Source organism: Tauraco erythrolophus, chromosome Z, assembly GCF_009769465.1.
Source record: "Tauraco erythrolophus isolate bTauEry1 chromosome Z, bTauEry1.pri, whole genome shotgun sequence".
NCBI lineage: Eukaryota > Metazoa > Chordata > Aves > Musophagiformes > Musophagidae > Tauraco > Tauraco erythrolophus.
The window spans coordinates 36,924,551-36,948,671 of NC_141496.1; the positions used below are offsets into that span (position 1 = coordinate 36,924,551).

Genomic DNA, 24,121 nt, shown 5'->3' on the forward strand with positions numbered 1-24,121 from the left:
TTGTTCGGCAAAGCCTGAAAGCATCACAAAACAAAGCTCAAAAACAAAAGGCAAAAAAAAACCCTGCTTATTTAAAATTACATTCTTTTTTTAAGACTCGATTTAATCTGTTGAGGAACTAAACGCAGAGCCGCATTTGTCTTCAGCGACAATGCAATAATTTGTTACAACACATTCTGCCTAGCCTTAAAGCTGTCGGCTTTTTAAAGAAATACTGTACTTGCTCCTGCTGTAATGAAAAACTTCCTCCTAAGGCCATGTCAGAAAAAAAACACGCCAGACTAAATTCGCTCGTTAGACTAGGAAGTCTTCCTATTAATGCCCATTGCCTCAGCAACCACGGCAGCTGCTGGCAGATCTTTAGTAGAAAATGACTCTATTAGGGAAGGAAAGTTGAAATATCTACAGGGCTTAATTCGCCGTTTCTCTCTTGTGAAGCAAGAACCATCGGCGCGGTCTGCACACCCGTTATCTCTACAGTCCCGGTCTTGATGAGGGGGGAAAGGCGTGAAGGGATGAAAAAAAACAAACTGCCTGGCAACCCCTGAGCGAGCAATGATGCTCGAGAGCCGGGCAGGACTGAAACGTACAGCCTCTGGAGACGAGTCGGGGACCGCCACAGGCACAAAGGGCTCTTAGAAGCTGGCCCCAGTACATGACAGCTCCGTACCTAAGCAGCCTCCCCGTCTCCAGACACAGGGTCAGCAGGAACGACGTATTGAAAAGAAAAATCCTCACGGGCGGGACTCCGCATGGCTCTCAACGCGCCGCCTCTCCCGCAGGCCTCTCCTCGGCCCACCTCGGAGCCGCCGGGACAGCCCGGTGCCCCGCGCACCGCCTGCGGCACCGAGAGCGGCGGAGCGCAGCGCCGGAGCGCTCCTTCCCCCTTCGCAGCAGGGCACGGGCGGGCGGTTCAGGGAGCGGGGAGAGAGCGCTCCGCCCGCCCCGAGCGCGCCGCCCCGGCCTCCAGCGCCGAGCGGCTCCGCCGCGGGGCTCCTTCAACCGAGGACCGTGCGGAGCGACGCGGGTCACTGCGCCGCCACTCCCCTCGGCGAGGCGGTAGCCCCGACTGCCGGCCGCTTCCCGCCCCGCTCCTCCGCGGGCGCGCCCGAGCGCGGCGGTGCGCGGGCCCTTTAAGGCGCGCACGCGGCCGGCGCGGGGGGCGGGGTTGCCCTGCGGACGTGGCGCGGCGGCCGCCATTGCGGTCGCTATGAGGAGCGGCGACCGGTAGCGCCGCTGCCCGCGGAGAAGCGGAGCGGGGCCGGGCCCGGCGCTCCCGTCGGTGGGAGCGGAGCGGGTCGGGGGGGGTCTCGGGCGGCGCGGCGATCTCATCCCATCCCCCCCCATCCCCCGCGGAGCGCGCCACGCCTGCGGTCTGCCCCACAGAGCCGCCCGCGGAGGATGGCGGGCAGGAGCGCCGGGTGCGGCCCGCCGCCGCCGGCCGCGGCGCAGCCGCCCCTCGGCGGCCACCTGTACCCCTTGGCGGGCGCGGAGAGCGAGGGGCCCGAGGAGGAGGGCGAGGTGTCGGAGCTGCGGCCGCGGGGCAGGGAGAAGGTCCGGAGGAGCGCGTCGAGGGACAGGCTGGATGATATCGTCCTGCTGACGAGGGATATCCGGGAAGGGGACACTCTGAACGCCATCGCGCTTCAGTATTGCTGCTCGGTAAGTCCGCAGGCGCTCACCGCTTCTGCCTTCTCCCTTCTCCCGGCAGAAGTAAGTAAGGGCTTTTTCCCCCAGTAAGGCAGGGGGGTGAAAAAAACCCCTCATTGTAGTTGTCTTTTAAATTCTGCAAAGTTGGTAAATGTTTACCAGCACGGTGTGTTGTATCGCTGGGAGCTCTCTGCCCACATACTGCAAGCATTCCCTTCTGGTGCTCAGACCGCGGTATTTCTCCTAGCTAAGAGTTCTTAAATTAGTCCGGTGAATATCCTGCCTACCCAGTACTTTTGTCTAGTCAGTGCTAATTAAGGCAGAGGCTTCTGTCCTGGCTGATGTTAACCTTTACATGTGTCCAGTTCTAATGGGAAATCGGCTCTGTGTGTTGGCGGACTGACTGCTAACTGCAGTTTTCCAGAAGTCAAATTTAGTCAACTTGAAAATCCATATTTACAGAACTCTTGTTGTCGTCTGATTATTCAGGCAGAAACACAATTAGAGGCCTCCTGTCATGAGCTTAGTCTTGACTAACTATGTATTAATCATGACAGACCTTAGCCTCATTAAGCAATTCTTGGCTTCATAACCCACCACAGTTAGGTATTTTGAGCAGACTTACTGCATCAGGCCTCAGAGAAGAAGCACAAGGTGACTGAGTTGCTTTCTTGCTTGGAATTCATGGAAATTCACTAATCACTGAGGTAAATCCTGCATTTGACAGTCATTTAATGCTTGTCTGATTTATTCACTGTGGTACGCGTAACAAATACAGTGTCACAGGAACTGAAACACTTTTCCATGTTACAAGGGTATTGCAGGGAGTAGGCACTGATCAGCCTAACTTACTTTTTCTGGCCACATCTGTGTCATAACTGGAGCAGTCACAGCAACAAGGGTCTCTTGGCTACCTTGTCCTCTCTCTGCAACTTCTCCTGGCATAGACATCCTCCCAGTGAGGACAGGAAGGATCTGAACTTGCATACTGTGCATCTTAGAATGGGCACAATTCCCGTGAGCTTACCAGGTGTCGGAAAGAAGTGCTGATTTTTAAGTACTTCTTTGTGGTGAGGTTTGTGGCTGTGCCTTCCATGTTGAGAGAGTTACTCTTTCAGAATGAAGCCGCTAATTCTCCAAGGGCACTTACATCTTTGCAGAGTATTTCATGTTAGACTTAAAATCTGAACTTACTGAGACCGAAATGAGATTGATTTTGAGCAACAATAGGCGAAGGGGAGAGCGACTTGATGACGCAAGATGACAGTTTTAAGTTATGCTTCGTTTCTGCCTTAGCCCTCAGAAGCAGAAAGAGTATCCAAACCACAGCTGTGGCTAGATGAATTGGAACCTTGTAATTTTTAATATTCCTGACTTAGAAGTTTTCAGTTTAATTAGGAACGCACAGTAGTCTACTTCATTTGAAAACACTGAGGTAAAGTTGTCCCATGCACTTACAAGATAGTTACCACTGATGATGGATATTCATTAAGTGAATATATGTGGTTCTGTGAGAACCTCATGAAGTTCAACAAGGCCAAGTGCAAGGTCCTGCACATGGGTCGGGGCAATCCCAAGCACAAGTACAGGCTGGGCAGAGAATGGATTGAGAGCAGCCCTGAGGAAAAGGACTTGGGAGTGCTGGTGGATGAGAAACTCAACATGAGCCGGCAATGTGCGCTGGCAGCCCAGAAAGCAAATCATATCCTGGGCTGTATCAAAAGAGGTGCGGCCAGCAGGTCGAGGGAGGTGATTCTGCCCCTCTACTCAGCTCTCATGAGACCCCGCCTGGAATACTGTGTTCAGCTCTGGAGTCCCCAACATAAGAAGGACATAGAGCTGCTGGAGCGGGTCCAGAGGAGGGCCACGAAGATGGTGTGAGGGCTGGAGCACCTCTGCTATGAAGACAGGCTGAGAGAGTTGGGGCTGTTCAGCCTGGAGAAGAGAAGGCTCCAGGGTGATCTTATAGCAGCTTTCCAGTACCTAAAGGGGGCCTACAGGAAAGCTGAAGAGGGACTTTTTACAAGGGCAGGTAGTGATAGGACAAGGGGCAATGGATTTAAACTGAAAGGGGAGATTTCGATTAGATATAAGGAAGAAATTTTTTACATTGAGGGTGGTGAGGCACTGGAACAGGTTGCCCAGAGAAGTTGCGGATGCCCTGTCCCTGGAAGTGTTGAAGGCCAGGTTGGATGAGGCTTTGGGCAACCTAGTGTAGTGGAGGATTTCGCTGCCCATAGTAGGGCGGTTGGAACTAGATGATCTTTAAGGTCGCTTCCAACCCTAACCATTCTATGATTCTGTGAGTGAAGTAACATTGCTTTAACATTTTTCAGATCTGGTCTTTGACCTCTCCTCACCCCACACTGTTTGAATGGGTATTGGTTTAGAAAGAATAAAAAAAAGTTGCTGCCTTTGTTTCATTAGGGAAGAATTGTGTTTCTCAATAACGCAATACTCTTAAGAGTTGCGGTTCAATGAGGCCTTGACACTTAAACTGCTGTTTTTATTTTCAGGTTGCAGATATCAAGAGAGTTAACAATCTTATCAACGATCAAGACTTTTTTGCCCTGAGGTCTATCAAAATCCCAGTGAAGAAGTTCAGTGTATTGACCGAAACGCATGTCTCTCCAAAAGGAAGACCAGTCCTTCGGCCTGCTTACTGTTCCCCAGAAGCACAGGAAATGTCACCTTCTGATAAATTCTCTGCTAATGAGACTGCTGGCAACTTTTTAAAAGAAGTGGATCGAGACATAGAAGAAATAGTGAAGTGTAATGATACAAAGAGAGAGAATCTTGATGAAGTTGTTTCTGCCTTAGCCGCACAACAGATCTGTTTTGAAACTGATGGTAAAACTAAAAAATGCAAGGATCCTTACTATGGAGCAGATTGGGGTATAGGATGGTGGACAGCTGTAGTGATTATGTTGATTATTGGCATAGTAACTCCCGTTTTTTATCTCCTGTATTACGAAGTTCTAGTGAAAGCAGATGTCAGTCACCATTCTACAATGGAATCTTCCCATTTGTTTGTCACAGCAGCATCACATCAGAAACCAATAGGAAATGGAATAAATCCTGCGAATATTATAAATGTTGATAATCAAGGAGACCTTCAGCCTTAACAGTGCAAAATCCCAGGAAACTGTTACTCATAGACATATAACTTAGCATTAGATAAAGGGGAAACCACAGAATGCAAAATGCATCTGGAACGCAGAGAAAATGCATACTGACGTGTGACTTGCCTTTATGGGCAGCATTCCAGTACAAGGATATTTCTGTGGATCATGTAATCTCTGAATATGGCTGAGACAGGAGATCTTAATGCAAGGTTGGGATATAATTTAAGGTATAAAATTGTCTCTGAAGCTTTGCACTTTTTTCTATTTTGATAGGCATTATGTTTTTTAATTAATGATGAAGTGAAAAAATGTTGTTTGAACTAACACATGAGGAATCTCACTGTTTTACAGCCCTAAAATGGGCATTTGGGGATATCTAACTTTTAAACATCTTAAAGTATTTATAGAATGCATAGTACACTTGACATTTTAATATCAGGTTTACAGTTGTCAGTTAAAACTGTGTTCTCATTATTTTCTCTTTCTTATAGAGTAAGATTTTTTTTAAAAAACCCAGTTGTTCCACAATTAATCGCCACTATGAAGTTCTTTTTTAGAAGTGACTTTTATAGAGGCCATAACTAATACTTAAGCTGGAATCTTCAAATCCTGTGCCTGTGATCAACCCATTCTTTAGTACTTTTCAGTACAGGCAGTAGAATAATTCGTTTTGTGTGTAAGTGATACTGTGCCTCAACACAGTCCAGTTGAGACAGTCCTGTTGAAACTTCATGTCCTTCCCTGGTGTCCTACTGAAAACTGACTGGACTGCACTTCTCATCTGGTCAGCTGTGTATGGAATGAAAGAAGCGCTTGCTGTGACTGCTTCGGTAGTCTTTGTTTTATGCTAATGGATTTTTTTTTTTTTTTTTGCCTCCCCTCCAGTTAATCTCAGTTCAGGACCAATGTTCATGTGCCCATGAACCTCAAACACTAATTTTTTCCTGAAATCTCCTAAAAAACTTCAAATGAGATTGAATAGCTGCCAGCAAGAAATTTTGCAAGTTGCAGCTTCAGACTTGTTCTTTACATAGTAGTGTATTCATCAACCACTCTGTTCTTGAATGTTTCACTTGGGGTTTCATGAACAACTTTGGTTTTCCCTTCTTTTCTTCCCTACCTGAAAATGCTACCAGATAAACAAAAACAAACCCTGGACTCTTCCTACAGAAAGAAGGAGGGACTTGTGTACTCAGAATATTTTTAAATAAAAAATGAGATGCTGCCTATAACTTTTTTGTTGTTGTATTTGCCTTGTGGAGTAAGATTTCCGTTGCCCTGTTCAAAGTGCCATTTGTTACCAATGCCCAAGATAAATAACTTGAATAGGACTTAGAGAAATGGAAAAATAATCACTGTCATTTAAACTACTATTACAAGCTTTCATTTGATTGTCTTGATTAAGTATATACAGTATAAAAAAATCTGATAAAGTGAATGTTTCCTGACTACTGGACGTACTCCAAAGTGCTTTATCAGCTTAAATTTTGAAAGCAAATACTCATGCCTCATCTGTTCTTGGGGCACCTGTTGCAAATATTTTTCACTGGCATGCTAAATGTATGAACATGAATTGGGTAACTTTTAGTGTATTATATTGAAATTGAAGCAGGCCAAAGTGAAGGGAGATACTGTACAGTTGGATTTGTGAACTATGATCTATGACTCTTGAACCATTTGATTGCGGTGCTATCTGTGGAAACAGTGAGACTACTCATAGTTTCCACGCTAGAAGAGGGACTGCAAACAGGCATGAACTTCCTAACACTTGTTCTTAAAGATGTTTTAAAAGAACGGTTCTTTCCATGAAAACAATGTGCCAATAACACAAGCATGAATATTGAAGTACCAGTTCTGGGTAAGGCTACATGAAAAATTGCATTGCAAAATAATTTATTGTCGCTAACGTGATACAACTTGTATGGCTAAAACTTTAAAAGGTGGCTTGCTGTAGTTCAGACAACAGAGTTTGGGCACATTAAGACATTTTCTATGTAGGAAACATAGAAATACGTGGTATATAACATGTCAGTTTGGCTGCAAGCTTATTTGCTGGTTTGTCTCTTTCCTCTTCATTCTGTTTCTGAAACCTCCACGTTTTTAATACTTCATCCTTCCATTTCTCACAAAATTGTCGAAGAACATGAATTTAGCCATTGTGATGATGCAACGTAAGTCTACCTGACCTGATGGGTATTGTGATCGCTGTAGAAGCGAACTTCACTGCAGTTGTGGTTTGACTCAGTCAGGAAGGTCTCTATCCTGTTGACGCAGGAGTAAAGAGATCAGTGGTTAACTGCTGCTTTTCATCCTGTGGTGGTACAGCTGAATACTTCTCTAGGGTATCCCAGGCTTTGGGCTTTTGCAGTGTTGAAAGGCCCGTGGCTTATTGTCACGAAGTTCAGTGCGATGGGCCTTCGTTTACCTTGGGTTAAGCAATCATTAGAAAATCTTAACCAAGAGCCTAGCGTGGTTTTACTATTCCATTATGTAGCATATTATTTCATATAGAATATGTTTAATTCAGAGAGTTAAATTTATCAGAAGATACTGTGCGTCTCTTTCCAAGATTGTAGGATTCCTGGTGCTGGTGATCTACAGACATCAGCTGGCTTGGCATCCTGCAGGGTACAGGGATCTTTACTTTTTTTCAGAAGTACAACACAACTGGCAATGCATTGTCACATGTCAGCCCTGAATAAACAGGGAACTGCTCTGTATGGAACTTAAATCTGATTTAAGTTAAAAATCTGTAAAGTTAGTCTTTTAGAAACAGACTTGTTTAAAAAACGAACAAACAAACAAAAAAGCAACTGAGTCGTAAATCATGTTTTGGATTAATTACAACACACTGTTGATCAGGAAGTTGGTTTTAAATTTAAGTGCATATTGCACTGTTGGATCATGTAAAATGTAAATGCTTTAAATCTGCTATATTTTGGAGTGTTGTCACAAAAAAAATAAATCTTTGTATAACTATTTTATAAAGGCTGAAAATACGACTTTGTAAAATAATGCTGAATGAGGATGCAAGTATTTTAAATACTTCTGCTCCTCTGCTTTTAGAATAACATTAAGTAATGTACATAAAATAAAGATTTTATTTTGGACTGCAGTGGAAGTGGTGCATATAATGTACTCTTAGCTCTGTATACTTTGCATGTTTTATTACAGGAGGCTGCTACTTGTATTTGTTTTGGCTAGGTTTTATGTATGACCTAAAATAAAAATCCTGCACATTCATATCTAGCATACCTTAACCGGAGCCTTAATGGTTTATCCTATGCGTGCCTCGTAGAACTTGGAACTTTTCTGCATAGAGTTCTGAGAACTTGTTAGTTCTGTGACATGAGGATTAAGAAGTAAGCATGGAAAATTAAGGTAATTAAGTTCTTAGATAGTGATCTCCCTACACCCTGAAAGCAGTGCCTTCTTGTATGAAGTAGCAAAGTTTTTCTGCTATGTTGTTAAGATAGAATTTGAACATATGCCTGTCCAAACCTCAAGTTTGCCGAGACCCAAAGAAGGGTCTTGAGTTTTATCAGCATTATGGTCTTGCAATAAATTATAAGCAATCAGAAAATCGGCTTATAAATACAGCTGCAAATGTTGTGCCTTTGGAACAGCACAACCTCATTTCATTTCAGAAATGCCTTGGCAGAGAGCTGTATCATTACAGAGCATGGCACATTCAAAACCATTGGCCTTACTTGCCATTGTTAAACTAGTCCTAGAGGGTCCATCCTAAGGCTGCGGTTCCCTCTGGAGGACAGAGGTGACCACAGTGCACCTTTTAAAGGTCTCAAAAAGACCTAATTTCTGCCAGAGTAGTATTTCTCAACACTCGAGCAGAGAGGCAATTGTTTCTCCCATTAGCAGAATGAGGAATGAAGAAAGTCATCGGTCCCCAAGAGTTAGTGTCTGCCACAAAATAAGTTCATTGCACCTGTTTGGCAAGGTGCAGCTTGTGACCAAATTCCAACCCATTCAGTAATGCTTTTCCAGTGTTAGTTTTCTCGTTCTTCGGCAAAAGCCATCTATCTGCATTCCTTGTGTGGGAGGCAAGGAGTCTCGTTTACCTTGCATAGAGGGAAACAGCTAGTAGAAGATAAAACTTGTTATACTTGAGGCAAGTGACTTCAGTTTTCAACATGCTTACCCTGTTCACAACATCTTGTCTTCCTCTTGAGTATCACACAAGAAACAGGCATGCATGGTCAAGAAACAGCTGCTGGCATGTGCGGTGTTAAAAGAAAATAAACAGACACAACACATTTCTTACCCAATGCAGCACAATGTTTATTAAACATTACTTGTAGCTTCAAAATAGAATTGGTGTACCTTTGAGGCGTAGCATTTTAGTTTTGTTTCTTTTGCATCTGATACGTATTTTATCAGAACACTTGAAAGCTACACCTTAAAGAACAAATTCTTCCTGCATACAGACATTTATAGAATAATGCAGTACTGTTTTCCAGTCAGCAGTGAGGTAAAGTACTGCTTGACAAAATGCCAAACTTGCAAGGAAGACTTCTATACTTTCCTTTGCTGATAAAAGAGTTAGTTTTGGTTTAAAACTGTTCTTTCATTAGACCTGGTAATAGCACTAGTTATCAGGAACAGAATGCTTTAAAAAAGTAAAAACCAAACAAAAACCAACCCTGATCAATAGTGACATAATAACACTGATCAATAATAACACTGATCAATAATATTTTGTATCATCAAAGGACAACACGACAAAGAATGCTCTGTCATTTATTTCAAGTTTCTAATCTCAGGAATAAATTTCTACACTTCAGCTGTTGGTTCTTAAATTAAATTAATGTTTCCAAACATTCTGGTTTTGCTAGTCTCAGCATTCTTGCCTTGTTTTCCTAATTAAAACCTCATGCATCAAAATACTTCACCACATTCTTTCCCTACATTTTGGGGGTGTTTTGCTACTGATTTGCTGTCTTGTTTGTTCTATAGTAAAGTAAAAAAAAACCACAACGCATTAACAACTACATCGATAGCTATCGTCTGCCATCTTAATTGTAACAGCTCTGCGAGGTAGGAAAGTTTGTGTCGTCTTAACAGATGGAGGAACTGAGGCAAAGGACTGAAATTCTCATCACTAATCCGTGTGCCACTGGTGAAAACTAGCATTCCATAATTTCTCAATCTTAAATTCTGCCAAATGTTCTTTCTAAGTAACACTATCCTCAATTATTACTTATGCTGATTCACAAAGGTAATGTAACACATTATTAAATATTACGGTCCCTTTTTACCAAAATACTAAAAATAATGAATCCGTTTAACTAGAATAATAGCTCTTTAAAATTGTTTTTTTGTTGTTTTTTTCCATATTACTAAGGTCCTTTCAAGTCAGTTTATATTAAAGTGCTCAGTGGTCAATTATTTTCAGCCACCTGAAATCAGGAGTTACCTAAATAGCATCAGGGAAGTCAGCTGCCAAACACAAGCAGCTTATGTCCATAAAGGCTGTACCTCTTTTTTGCTGCAGTCATCAAGAATTTCACTATTACTTTCAAGATTTGACTGCTAAAGCATAAAACTGACTAGTGCAAATGCTTAGGCACAATTTCTGTTCAAATGCATACATTCTTTTTCTGTACAGAGGCAACACAATGGCATATAGCTTACTCCATCAGTAGGCATTCCAGAGAACCTTAAAAAGGCGCGTGTCTGCATAACATCTGGCAAAAGAACAAAACTATCCTGTTTTGCAGCACAGTACAATTAAAAAGAATTGTCCAACGTGGTTTTGGAGAGTCTTACTTAAAACCAACGGAGCTAAAGCTTTAGTTCTATGATACTCAGTCTACCTCCAGAATTCTACTTCAAGTAGCATAAAGCTTGAGCAGTATACCACCTAGCAACAACAGCTAGTATGTTGCTTCATCCATATTGTCATCACTTGCAGCACCAAAGTCATCTCCATCTTCAAAATATGAAGAAATGTAGTCATTTGCCTAAACAAAAGGGAAAAAAAAATCTATCACTGTATCTGTGGAGGAAAGAGTTTATGAAAGAAACATGCTTTAAACCACACTTAAGCACCCACGTTTTGAATCAGTAATAGGACTTTTTTCCTTCCTTATTTCTTGGGAAAGAAAAAGGAAAACATTGTAATGAAGTTCTGGTATTTATGAAAGAAAAGGCATCGCTGTTTAGTGATGAAAACAAACAACTACGTATTGATTGTGGCAGGACACATTCCTGCCTGCAAGATCTTTTTTCCAGACCTTTTTGAGAATAACAAATCTAAAACATTCAATTACATTAACTACAACACAATGTAGTGCAACAAAGGAAACTGACATAATAATGCCTCTCACTACAACTCTTTCTTAGCACTGGAGAAGCTAGGGACATTTCTCTGGCTGACAGCCAACATGTTACTCAAAGAATGGGATCTGACTTCGTGTAAACAGGAAAACTAACATACCTCTTCCTGCTCCTCCTCATCATATTCTTCTGGTTCTTCTGGTTCTTCATCATCTTCACCTTCCTGGTCTTTTGGTTTGTCTTTCTCATCTTCGGATTTTTCTTCTTCGTCATCCTTCTTTTCCAACTCCTGTCATAAGGCAATCTCCTTTAGAAGGTAATCCCATGTTACAGCAACAGTGTATCCTCCACACTACCAAAACGTCATACTGCAGTTAACAGCAAGACAGCTAGCATAACAATGCTGTGCAAATGTTTTTTTTTTTTTTGTCAGTACTTGAAACAACATAACGTGAAGCACGAGAACTTCATGAGGGCTTACTTGATCAAGCATTAGCCATTAGACTTGAAATCTAAAAAAGTATGTCTCGTGTAACAAATTGAGATGATGATTTCCCTTGATCATCCATTGTTAGAATAACTGACAGTAGAAGGCCATGTCATGCTTGGTAAAACAATACCGCATACCATATGTAATAAGGTATCTATCTGCACCAAACAACTGATGTATTGCCAAGCTAAAACATACAAGGCTGTTTCACCTTCAAGCTCTCCATTCCCACAAGCCAACAGCCGCCTCCAAAACCAAAGCCACGTCCCTCCTAAGTTTCCCTTTCTGTACGTTTCTTCCCTCTCAACTTACTAAACGGTTAACTTCCAACATCAGTAGAATGGCAAAACAGCAATAGATTTAAAAGCTCTGGCACCAATTCCTCCTTCATTAAGTTCTAGTAGCAGCTCTGCTGTTCACAATTAGGCTACATCGCCACTCAGTGAAGAACAACTCGTTGTCGTGTTCAAACAGGAGCAGATTTTCTCCACAGCCAGGCTCTATCCTTATCCTCTCCCTCCTGCTACCACATTGCAGAAGAGTTGTCTGTCAGAGTAACAAGACAAAGCCAGAAAAAGGCTGCTCTAGTTATTCCATTTGGTACCAAAAAACTTACTAAAGGTTTCATTTTCCTTCAGCGATTTCTCTTCTACACAATTTAGAAAGAGTATGCAATCTTACCTCAATTTTTTTCAGCACATCCAGATTACTTTGAGGCTGAGAGGTTTTTGCCTTTTTTGGTTTTGCACCTGCTGAAATAAAACACATCACTATTATTTTTTTAATATGGAAGAACGCTAATTCTTTTTACTTGCTCCTAAGAGTTTCCATCTTGAGAATGCCATGGAAATCCTGCACCGTCTGTCTTAAAATTACCTTAGGCTTTGAGCTACATCATTAATGGAGGTGTAAATGCCTGATTTATGTAAGCAATGCCTATAGGGCCAGTCTGAAATTCACTTTGAACAGATAGGTGACCAAAGGTTTGGCCAAAGTATGACATTCAGCTTCACATAATACTTTCCACCTACGTACTCACAATATGTCAAAAAACTAGAACAGAATCTAAATTGTTATTTTTCATCATCTTGGAAAGATAAAAACTCATTAATGTGACTAATTTATGCTACACATTAATGACAGCTGGGTGCTTCAGATAGATAGATAAAAAAAGGCAGACAGCAGAGTTTATTATCTCCAGCATAGTAGGCATGCTTACTATAGCTAGATGGCTTTAGGACCACCATTGTCTCTCATCTAACGAGTCCACAGTGCACATTTTCACCTAGTCCCTTGATTCATGAACACCATCTTAAGGTTACTCGCTAAAATCCAGCCTCATTATGCTACTTCATTAATTGGTGGAGCGAAGGTCAAAACCAGCATTCCATACACCCAGGTAAGAGCTACCTGAATTGCAGCACCCTAAACGAAGGTTGCCTCAATTCCAGGAGTGTAGTTTGAGCAGTAGATGAGGAGAAGTGAAGAGCTGTGGAGTGAGAGATGTTACAGCATTTAGAGAGCTCTGTGAGATATCCCACTTCCACAACATAACTGTCTTTTGGCTCTCCTGCTATATTCAGCACGATCACATAAAACTTTCAGCATAGGGCTGTACCTAACACAGATTAGCTCTTCTCAGCAGGGTAAAACTGCCCGTGTAAAGTGCCATATTGGTGCAGCTACACGACTTCTGATGGACAAGGCAGCCTCAGACAAAATAGCTCACGTAACTTGCACGTTTTTTAAACCAGGCTGCACTAAGTGGTATCAGAAAGAAAAACAGCGTGTGCATTGATTGAGGGGATCTCCTTTGCGAAGCAGATATATGCAAAATGTCATGCGGTTGTGTGTTCCACCTGACCTAATACTTAAGGAAGCAGAACACTAATAGCTGCTAAGAAGACAACTGTATTTTGTCAAAAGCATTTGTCATAAATAACATTGGTTTGTTTCAGTGTTTTGCCTAGGAAGGGATTATGTGACAAAAGCACTGCACAGCGCTGAGGGGAGTCAAGCTGCTCTGTAATAACACATGAACAGCACCAAAGCAAACACCTCCAGAATGAAGTAGGCTTTTAAGGAAAACAAGTGCAAAGTGCGATTCAAAATGATAATCTCTGCACAACACCCTTCAGACTTTTAAAGATAATACCTATAGAACAAACAGCCTGGAACTGAAAACAAGCATGCAAGATCTTTTCTTAAATGCTGGGCATCTTTGGAACTTATTATAAAATTAGACACACTGACCATCGTTAGTAGAACTCCAAGCAAAATAGCTCCTTAGAACTCCAAGAAAAATAGCTCCTTACACCCACACAGTTTAGAAGTGCAATGGAATACAATCTAATCTTTCCAAATACCTGTTCTCCCCGTACTTAGGCTTAAATACATACATCTGCTTGCTACAAACATATGCATATAGCTGGCCCAGAACAACTGAACCCAGTCAATGTTTTTTGTTGTTGTGGGTTTTGTTTGGGTCACGTTTTTTTGTTTGTTTGTTTGTTTGTTTTCTGGCAGGCACTGCTGCTATCTAGGATACTGCGGTCCACAGCCCAGGGTAAGTGTGGGAGAGATGTGGAATTCTACTCCAAGTTTTGTCACTACGAAGGCAGGTGGTCAGGTCTTAGGTTAAAGCATTCAAGGAAACCAGAAAGGGGGAGGGAGAGGTGTGTAAAAATGAAGCCATTCCCGTACATACAACTGTGTAGTGATCCTAAAACCACTCCTGCAATCTACAATGGTAGAATGGTTGGAATCCTGTTTGAATTTAGGTGCAGATTCTCTTGACTCCCTCACCTTTTTTCCACTCGGCTATAAAGTGTCACCTAAGATCCTGAAAATACAACAAAGATATGTACCAGAGGGGCTGATGTGTCACTGATCAGCTATTTACAAACCTCCTGAGTCATATGACTTTCGTATGGCCTCTGTATCATTAGGATCTCCCAAAAAGCCTAAACTCACATTATTTTTGCTTTTAGAGGAACCTATTTTTTTCATCCAATCAAAATTCTGATGGTCAGCTGATCTTTGCTGTTACAACTATGTAACAAAATGCACTTTTAAGAGCAAGTAGAGAAACTGGCACAAAAGAAAGAGGAAAAATCCCCCACGGTGATTCTCTCTTTGTTTATGATAATCACATTACTGTAACAAGTAATAATAAATCAGCATTTCTAATTTCATTGGATCTTCGGCAGCTAATTAGTGCGTATAGGCTTATAAAAGCCAACGCATTTTCTTCTTTTGGGAAAAGAAAAAGTAGGTAGGTACTGTTTTCATCTTTAGAGATTTTGCAAATAAGAATTTAATTTTCAGTTGGATCTTGCAGTCTACCTTTATCACCATGCTTCTCAATGACGCTCTTAAAGGAACAAAGCTTCCAGCTGAGCCAGTCTCCATGACTACTGCACATTCCTTTTTTCTGTTCTATTTTATCCTTGAACTGAAAAATGACACATGAAGGACTTGCACAAAGAGAACAATGAAGTAAACAATTATATGTAACAGACAGCTAGATACAGGAGGCCAAGTGTTATTTCACATCAACAGCACAGCAGACTTCTACAGAGAACTTAAAATAACAGTCATGCATACTAGAAAACACTTGGAAAAACAAATTCATGTATGATGCTGTGTAATAAAAAAGTTTTTTCCTGTAAGAACAACCAATACCAGCTCCAACTGCTGTTGAAAGACCTGGTTCACAATTCTGCAGAAGAAAGCTGAAAATAAACAAAAAAAGTAAAACCAGGGAAAACAGAAAATAGCCTACATTAAATCACATATAAAAGGCTTAAAAAAAGGCAAAAGTCAACCAATTCATAAAGCGGATAACTGAGAAACTCAAAACATAAAGGAAGTCTGAACAGCCAGCTATTCATTTAATAGAACTAGGGTGATTGGTTGAATAAAGATACAAACTTTCAAAATAAAAAGTTCTGTAGTTTTTTTAATCTTTCATTGATACATATCTCATATGTTAATACGGTACACCAATATGAAAGGCAGGAAAGGAAGATAAAATTTGTTCCAGTAAGTTAAAACATCCTACCGAAGGAAAACAAAAACCACAGAAGTCAGGAAGAGTAGTAAATTATTTCGAAAACAATATGCCAAAAGCCCTGATTATTCAGACTCATTAACATTTCTACCATTTTTTTTCCCTAACCCAGCTCCTATATGTTTTCTATCAGTCAACTACCGTGTACTAAACGCTTCTTAAAAGATACATAATATACCTTTCTTGGTCTTTTTCTTTGGCTTTATCTCTCTTGGGAATCTTCTCCAATCTGTACAGAAAACAGCTTTAATATATGCGAACAATGATTTACAGCAGTAATCCTCCCCCTGCCACCCATTGAGGAAAGGCAGGGACCCCTGTTGTGCTTGATTCTATTTACATGCACACCTAAGTGGTTTAGCACACATCAGTTTTATGGAATTCTAGCTGTACTTTAAATTGAGGAACTAGAGCAAGGACTGGCATTTCACCCCCTTAATGACAACTGGCATCTGCCCCAAAGAGACAAGTTCAGCCCTCCCAGTGGCCCATGTGCCCTTCAATTTACATTCTACAATAAGTTTGCAGTAATGAGATATACAGATATGGCTGTGGAAGTTCAGTGTTACAAACCCAGCTACCTGTGACTGAGACATCAGGTTGGGTTATTTTCAGTAAGATCAATGTTTGCTCCCAGTTAAAAACTGGTATCTGCATAGTGAGTAAGGAAGGAGGAAAGCTAGTGAGAGCTTATGTTTTTGCTGCAAATCAGTTGTTTCAACTCAGCAAATGAATAAAATCTGATTTTTTTTCCTTTTTTTTTCTTTTTTTTTTTTGGCAAAGCAATACTTCACCTTGATCTGAAAATGTGCAAAGGGCATAACCCTCAACAAGGCATATATTACTTGGTAAGGATTTGCATACAAATGTTTAAGTGTAGAACATTTCACAGGTTGATACAGAATTAGCCTTTGATAATGTCAGATTACCTGGGGTCCATGTTGCATGCTCCTTTTCACTGTCTTGGTACTTTTTACTGTACCTCTCAATTGCTACAGAGAAGGATACAAAGAGTTATTGAATTCAATTAATTAAAAAGGCAATCCAGACACTGGCCTTGATATTTGCCTATAACTAAACATACAGTGCATTTTTTTAATCTCACATTGAACATTTTCTTGTGCTATTGTCATACATTTAAAAAATAGTTTAATGTCAATACTTTGAGCAGTTATCATGATAATTCCCAGGACTAATAATTTGCTAAGTACTTGCAAGACCTGGATTTTATATGCCCCCAAAAAAGGCAAAGCCCCCAAATATTGCTTTGTGGTTTTGGAGTATCTCCTTTTAATCAAAACACTTCCTTCTCCTCAAAAAAAGCCCAACCCTCCAAAATTATAATTTATACTTCTATCCTTGGAAAGCATGAAACCATAACAGGCAGATATAGTCAGGGAAACTAGGTTAAAACATCAAATGAACGCAAACTCTCCTACTCTTCAACAGTTTCACAATCAAACCTTTGCTACAGAACCAGTCAATGACATTTATCACCACTGTGCTAATCATAAAGTGTATCCACAATTCCCGGGTCTCAGAAGGCCACATCTCAGACTGATCCCAAGTCCCAAGACTTTTAAGTACTTCTGCAATGGCAAAGCTTAGAAGCATAAAAGATATGTGTCCTAAACAGCAGCAACACATTTTAGTTCATTTAAACTCTTTCCAGGCACAAGAACTAAACTGAGAAAAGCACTGTAACTAATAACAGTAGCTATACAGTGTAAGCACATCCATTTATACTGAATAAAAACTTCCTTGCACAATCTCTGATGACAAAAGCAGCATCAAAACTTTAGCATTTTTAAATCAGTCTCATTTTTTCTTACCAAATTACCATGCCCAACTGCAAAAATCCACTTAATGCAAAATTACTGATTTTGGTTGAACTAGTAACTTATTACCCAAACAGGGATAATTTTTGTGGGTATTGTATAAAAAATGGTAACAGACTGTGACCTTTACAGTCAAAGACTTCCAACATACTCACCAGAGAAAAGAAAAGCAGAAGCAAGACATCAGAAATGAACCTCAATTTTAAACTTAGTTATGATGAGGGCCAGCAGAAGACCTACTTGAAACTGTGCAACAAAGCTTGCATTTAAAATGACAGTGTCTCCAGGGGCATTTAATGTAGGTGGCCTTCATGGATGCCGTAGGAAACTGTCAGCAACAGAGAGGGAAAGAAACTAGTAGTTTTGATTTCAGCCCGAGGCTCTTCCGTGAAGAACTAATCGCTGACACCATCAGTAAAAACATACGTCTGACTGACTCCTGCCACACACAGCTAATGAATTAATTCCAAACCACTGCCAGGGTGACAGTCACCCAGTCATAGCAGATACACCTAGAGTGAAAATATGAATGATTCATAGCTTACAAAGTAAGGAAAATAGAGAACTTACTATAGAACATGCCCACTACTTACTCAAAATGAGTGTTGAAATGAATCATGAAAATCTATTCAATATGACATACTAATGCATCAAAATTGCTAGGTAGTATTAGATGTGGCTTTCATTTACTACCTGAATAATGAAAGAAAGCTAGCCAGCTATGTCCTAACTAATTAAAATGTTTCCCTTCTCACACTTCAAAGGACCATATGGCTCACAGACCTTGTGCAGAGGGTTTAAAACAATCCTGTTACTTTTGCAGTAAAGCCAATTTAAGAAGTTCCCACCCACAGTTCCCCTCCTGCCTCTCTCTCAGTCCTAAAAGATATTTTGATGAAATACAGGGGAGCAAAGAGCTGTAAACCAGGTAACAGACAAGATCAGTTAGAAGTAATCCACCCTGGGGGAAGAAAGCAATTTTCTTAAAAGCCAGGCCACTTCTGTCATACATGCGGTCCCAGAGACAACTGCATACTGTGACTGAGATGAAAGCAAACTTTTTAAGCTGCAGACCACAGTTGATGTAATTATATCCCACCTCTCAGATGCAGCATTTTTATACAACTAAAGGTTCAGTAAAAAGTTACCTCAACTTACCAACTTACCCTTGGGGACATGATGGGAACATCTGAAGTATTATTTGAGTCTATCAAGTTGCTGTCTACCTGCTTTCCCTGCAACTGCCAGTTCTTATAGAAAAACAGTCTTCAAAGCAGGCAGTTCTATTAAGCAATACACTCGGCAACAGGGAGAGATCTCTCCACCTCAGAAAGAAGGCTGCAGAAACAAATATGATTTTGAGGTGAACAGGAAGAATGATGACCAGGTTCGATGAGGCTTTGAGCAACCTGGTGTAGTGGAAGGTGTCCTTGCCCATGGCACGGGGGGTGGAACCAGATGATCTTTGAGGTCTCTTCCAACACTAACCATTCTATGATTCTATAATGATCATGTGAGGCAAAGCTGGAAAAGAGAGATAATACGTTCTCATAAAGTGGCTGGTTCCTTGGAAATAACCCTGACCTGCTCTCAAGCACAGCAGCTGCCTTTTTTGTGCCTCCAACGGCAACAGCAAACTTCAAGCCTGACAAAGATCAAGAGCACGGCAAGCCTCTGTCGAGATGAGAATCCAAAGAGATTGAAATTTGTTTACTTGGCAGATGAAAGAGGAGATGTGATAAAAGAGTAATTTGCAGTTCTTCTACCATCATAAAGGGATCTAGAAATTAAGATCAGATCTCTTCTCCTTGCCTCATACCAATGTTTTACCTGGCTGCACTGTCAGGGTCCACCCTGGGTGGTCAGCTTGTGCTGCACTACAGCTGCCTGCCATGTCCTGGTGACTGCTGGGCTCCAGCTGCCAGCCAAAGGAAACACTCTGCTTTTTGTGAGCCACAACGTCTGGTCAGGAGTGCATTCACTGCTCACACCGCAGAGAGCTGCTCCATTTTAAACAGTGCTTTTGTACAACAAGTGGACAATCAGGAAGGTGTGTTAATCAGTGTTACTTTCCAAGCCTAATTAAAAAAAAATTCCTTGCAGTCTCAAAAACCTCTAGAATTCATCACTACGCCATGAACAAAAACTGCCAAAAATTCAGAAGGGATTGGACTATGTGCCTATATCGTATCTACATCATGAATATTCAAGTCTGAAAATATTCTGATGGTTTCGGGGTGGAAATTAAACCTCACATTTTAGAGTTCAAGTCAGCTCTCCCTATTCAAAATCAGCACAAGACAGCAAGGAAAAGACTATCCAGTATTTGACCACTTTGGATTTTTTAAATGTTTGTATCAAGCTTTTCAGTGACTGCTTATCACATCGACTGGGCGTAGGGTATGACACATGCAGCATTTCCTAACATGTTGCATCTCCTGTTTTCCAGTGACAGTACTTACCATTTACATCATTCAGAACAAGCACTCTGGAGGGTGATAGAGCTAGGCAAAATCACAGGTGAAAAGAAACACTCCTTACAGTAATAAACTCCTGTGACTGCTAGATTTACAATACCCCCACGGCAAGGTAAACAGATAGGAAAGTCTTCCTACCCTTTCCCTTTCCTTCTTTCCCACTAGCTCAGTTTTCTGATCAGGAAGCTTGGATTTTAGCAGTGTTATGATGTAGGACTGGATGTCAAGTATAGCAGAGCATTTATTGTTACCAAACAATACCAAAGTGGTTAATTTTTAATTACCTATAAGCAAAAGACATTCTTAGGTCAAGAAAAGTAATATCGAGCTTTGGCTTCTAATCCAGCTCTGCTTCTGATGCAAACCTCAGTAAGTCACTTAACCTTATCTCTCTCAGTCTTTGTATTTCAGGTGACTTGCCAGTCATACTTACTGCTCTTTCCTGAATGGACTTAGGTAAAAAATATAGTACCTTTCAGAATGTCCAGCTATTAAATATAACACTGACTATTTTAAGTATGTCTTTCCACAATTAAAACAGAAGCTGAACTTCACCACCGATATTTACTACAGATTTCTCTACTCCAATGCAAAACTTTTAGGGTATTTTAACATGTCGAAATGCCTGTTTCACTTGTATTGGTTAGTATATAATTGAAAAGACTGCATACAGTTGGTGTAAAGTTTCTTACTGTATACCAAATGGAATAGATGTTTGATACTTCTTTTTCACACAGTAGTTGCTTTCCAGTTATGGCTCTTGTAGGTGTGACCTACAACTTCAACAAGGGTAAAAGCAGAAAAAATCCCTATTATCTCAAGCTGCCAATTTTTACTCCTCATTATCAGTACAAAATACATTTTCAACACATGCATTCCACTACATCGTCCTTCACAGAATAGTAACGACTGAAGATATAAATAAAAAGCACGCAAACAAACCTTCACGCTCTTCTTCTACTGCCAAAAAATATGGCATTTTTTTCATAGTTCCTCTAAGATCTTGTTTTAAGGCCAACATGTAATCTTCATCTTCTCCTGTTTTCAGAGGCACTGGCTTATTGTCTGTACTCTGTACAAATTACGTTTATTATTTGTAAGGTCTTAATATCCATCAAAACTATGCATTATGCTACTTGGCAAGTATACTTCATTGCAATCTCACATGCGTAACTACATTTACAACTAATTTTATACCTTTTATGACTCCTCTGTATCTTTCTGCAAAAAATATACCAAGAAATCAAGAAAAAACAGTATTAAAACTGTGAAATAGTAATTCATAGTCATGTCAAGCTCTTAATCGCCAAAAGCAATTTTTCGTACCAGCCTAACTTACTCAGAAACCATTGCTTCTCTCTTCAGTCACAGTAGTGCTGGCCTTAATCTCTCTAAAAGTGTTTTAATTACATTAAGTATGATTACTCTGAATAACATGGACATCCTTTCCATGACTATCGTCACAGAAACAAGTTGTGTAGTCATGCAACCAGGTGGCATACAGGCCCTCACACAATTCCACTTCTGTCAGCTGAATTTTAAACTAATTGTTAAGGTTTAGATTTTTTTTGGAGGGAGTGGTTTTGAACTATGAATCTTTACATTGGGAAAGATAAATGAGTGAAAAGAGTTATAAAAATACACAGAAAACTAGAGCCAGAGACAGAATTACAGAATGGATGTTATTTCCCTCACACACCAGATGGTGCACAATCGATACCTGAGTGGTAGGGTGCAAAGCACAAAGTGCTATCCCAAGTCCCAGAGCTGGATCATGAAAGGAGTTTATTGCTTCCAATTGTATTTGCTAGCTGACATTTTAAATCACTAATGTTGCTGATGGGAAGCTGATGCTCCTTAATTGGGTTTCTAATTGCATTTACAGGAAATTCATAAGAACTCAAAAAGTGTCTATTAGAAATATGTAATAGCAACAATTCACTGCTTAAAATAATTTCAGTGTTAAGTCAGTCGACAGCTGTAATACAGTTTTGGTCACTGCCCAATCATTAAATCTGATTCTTGAAATCTTTATGGACACTACTTCTGCTACTGGGTTAACTCTAGTTCTTCTGAATGGCTCTAGCTTCTCCCTGAAAAGTTTAACTTAGTTCTGAAACTTTGTTCACAGAACGAAGAAAGCACCTATACCTTCTCCACGGTATACATTAGATATACCAGGGCTAGTAATTCTCCTGTAAGGCTGATCGACTGCTGACTGCAACTGCAGCAGCTGTAGCTCACACAGAGCTCAGTTTCCTTGTGCGACCAAGCAGACTGCAACACTCAACTTAGGAACAGTTACAGATGGCTTAGTACCAGCGAAATTGCACAGCTTACATCTGGTTCAGTAAGTCAGAACCTTGGGTGAAATAACTATTCAGAGAAATCTCAACACAGCACCAATTATATGCCATTAGATGTATCATAACACGTGAGATTGAGAAAAATCTCATGCATTTTGACTAAATCCTGACAAAATTGGGAGGTTCTCTTACACGAAACTGCAACATTGTAAGACTGCTTTTCCGCCTCAAAATCGTCCAAGCTTCCCTGCATAACAAAGCTCAGTCAGAAAATGCTCTTTCTTTCCCTTTAATTTTCAAATACATTCCAAATGCCAAATGTAATTAAGTTTCCTCAATTACATAAGATATCTTTCAGTTATTTTTAAATTATTTTCCAACTCTGGCTACTGAGGTACAAGACAATCTTCCAAAATCTTTTATGGAAGTAAAGGTCAGCAGTAAATTTCTAAAATCAGCAAATCCATTCACAGCTTCAAAGACTAGTGTAACTTCATTTCAAATAAATTCAGATACTCAGTGCTTCCATTACTGTAATGACCAGAAAACTAAATCATGATGAGGACTTTAACGAACAAACATCTTGCAAGCAATCTAGGTAAATTAGGGATAAAACACTTAGCAAAGGGACAGGAAGTAACAGTAAGGAAAGTAATTATTTACATAAGAGTTTGAAACCGTCCTAAAGCGTTTAGGGTTTTTCATATACTTCATTGTAATATCTGAACATGAGAGTGAATACATTTTACCAGAACACAGAGAGTGTGCTCTAAGATACTCACTGTACTTACAGGAAATGGTGGTGGAGGCTTAGACACGACATCAGGCAGAGCTGCACCTCTAGCAAAGCCGAGAGTCTCAATGTTGAAGGTAAACGCAGCACGTCCTCTTTCTCTACCTGACCCGGCCATTTGCAGTTACTGGAAATATTTCGTTACAGGTATGTATTACCTATAAAATTAATGTCTAACGCAGATTATAGTGCTTTTAAAAACATTCTCAAAGATCATTTTAAATAGAAAGCCATTTATAACACCCATCTTAGGTTCTTATACATACTATAAATTGAAAATCGATTCTGTTCCCTCATTTCTGTTAGCCACCTCTGCAGGTCTGATAATACCTCCTAACCTAGGAATTCTAAACTTTCTTCTTCTAAACCTTAGATACACCGACTTGTGTTCAATCAGGGTAGAAGAACCAGAAGCAAGGTAAGATTAAAAAAAAAAAAAAAATAAAAGAAGTTCAAGGACCCTGAATTTTCTGTGGATACATTGTGCAGTTTCTAAACTTTCCTCCAAAAAACAGTTTGTGTTTGTCACTCATGGATTCTTCGTCCTTCAGATTTTTTTTCCTTTATCTTTGTAACTAATTTTGGGTACTGATAAGGAGCCCAAAGTAGAAGTTCAAGGTAAAAGCATCAAAAGACTTCCCAACAGCTTGCTCTGCTGCACTCCAATACATCTGCAAGCTAACTGCTGATAAAATGAGGCTGTTTTTAACTAAAGTCTGTCACCAAATATATAAAAGAAAAATAGCCTGCAAAACTACATTTACAGTCACATCTCACCACCTTCACTGTTAGGCCAATCTCCACCCCGCGATTGTATGACCCACAGGTTGGCAAATAAAGCAAACTGTGAGAAATACACCTACAGTAACTACAGCTTCTCACACACTTGTTTAAAATACCAAGGAATCTAGGAGAGAATTCTGATAAGGAGTAAAGAAATGCAGACTTAAGATTAAGACCTTTTAAGATTCCCCCAAATGGAAGCAACGGCCTTTCTCTTAAATGCCAGTGAAAAAACAGTTCAAGCAAGTATTTTCCTACTTACTATTTTCAACAGTAATAAGCTCTGCTTG

The 24,121-nt window shown here is 40.4% G+C and overlaps 2 protein-coding genes across 2 annotated transcripts; one reads left to right on the forward strand and one right to left on the reverse strand.

Annotated features, from left to right (window-relative positions):
* The first annotated feature begins 1,401 nt into the window (after positions 1–1,401).
* Positions 1,402–6,282, forward strand: LYSMD3 (LysM domain containing 3). The gene is given in 3 exon segments (XM_009992939.2): positions 1,402–1,662; positions 4,167–4,772; positions 4,774–6,282. Coding segments are annotated over 3 exon segments (915 nt in total). The 3' UTR covers positions 4,822–6,282.
* Positions 6,283–10,669: 4,387 nt separating this feature from the next.
* On the reverse strand, positions 10,670–23,166 carry POLR3G (RNA polymerase III subunit G). Its single transcript, XM_086629808.1, has 7 exons — positions 23,047–23,166; positions 20,892–21,021; positions 16,564–16,626; positions 15,813–15,863; positions 12,244–12,314; positions 11,233–11,361; positions 10,670–10,756 (listed from the first exon to the last, which is right to left on the reverse strand). Exons 1-7 carry the CDS (start codon positions 23,164–23,166, stop codon positions 10,670–10,672), a joined length of 651 nt encoding a protein of 216 aa, XP_086485934.1.
* Positions 23,167–24,121: the final 955 nt, after the last annotated feature.

Bases quoted from the DNA above. Each gene is read 5' to 3' on its own strand.
- POLR3G (XM_086629808.1), bottom strand. From the start codon at position 23,166: ATGGCCGGGTCAGGTAGAGAAAGAGGACGTGCTGCGTTTACCTTCAAC. The intron at 15,864-16,563 runs GTAATCTGACAT...TTTTCTGTACAG, and splicing joins GCATGCAACATGGACCCCAG to ATTGGAGAAGATTCCCAAGA. The intron at 11,362-12,243 runs GTAAGATTGCAT...GCCTTATGACAG, and splicing joins ATGTGCTGAAAAAAATTGAG to GAGTTGGAAAAGAAGGATGA.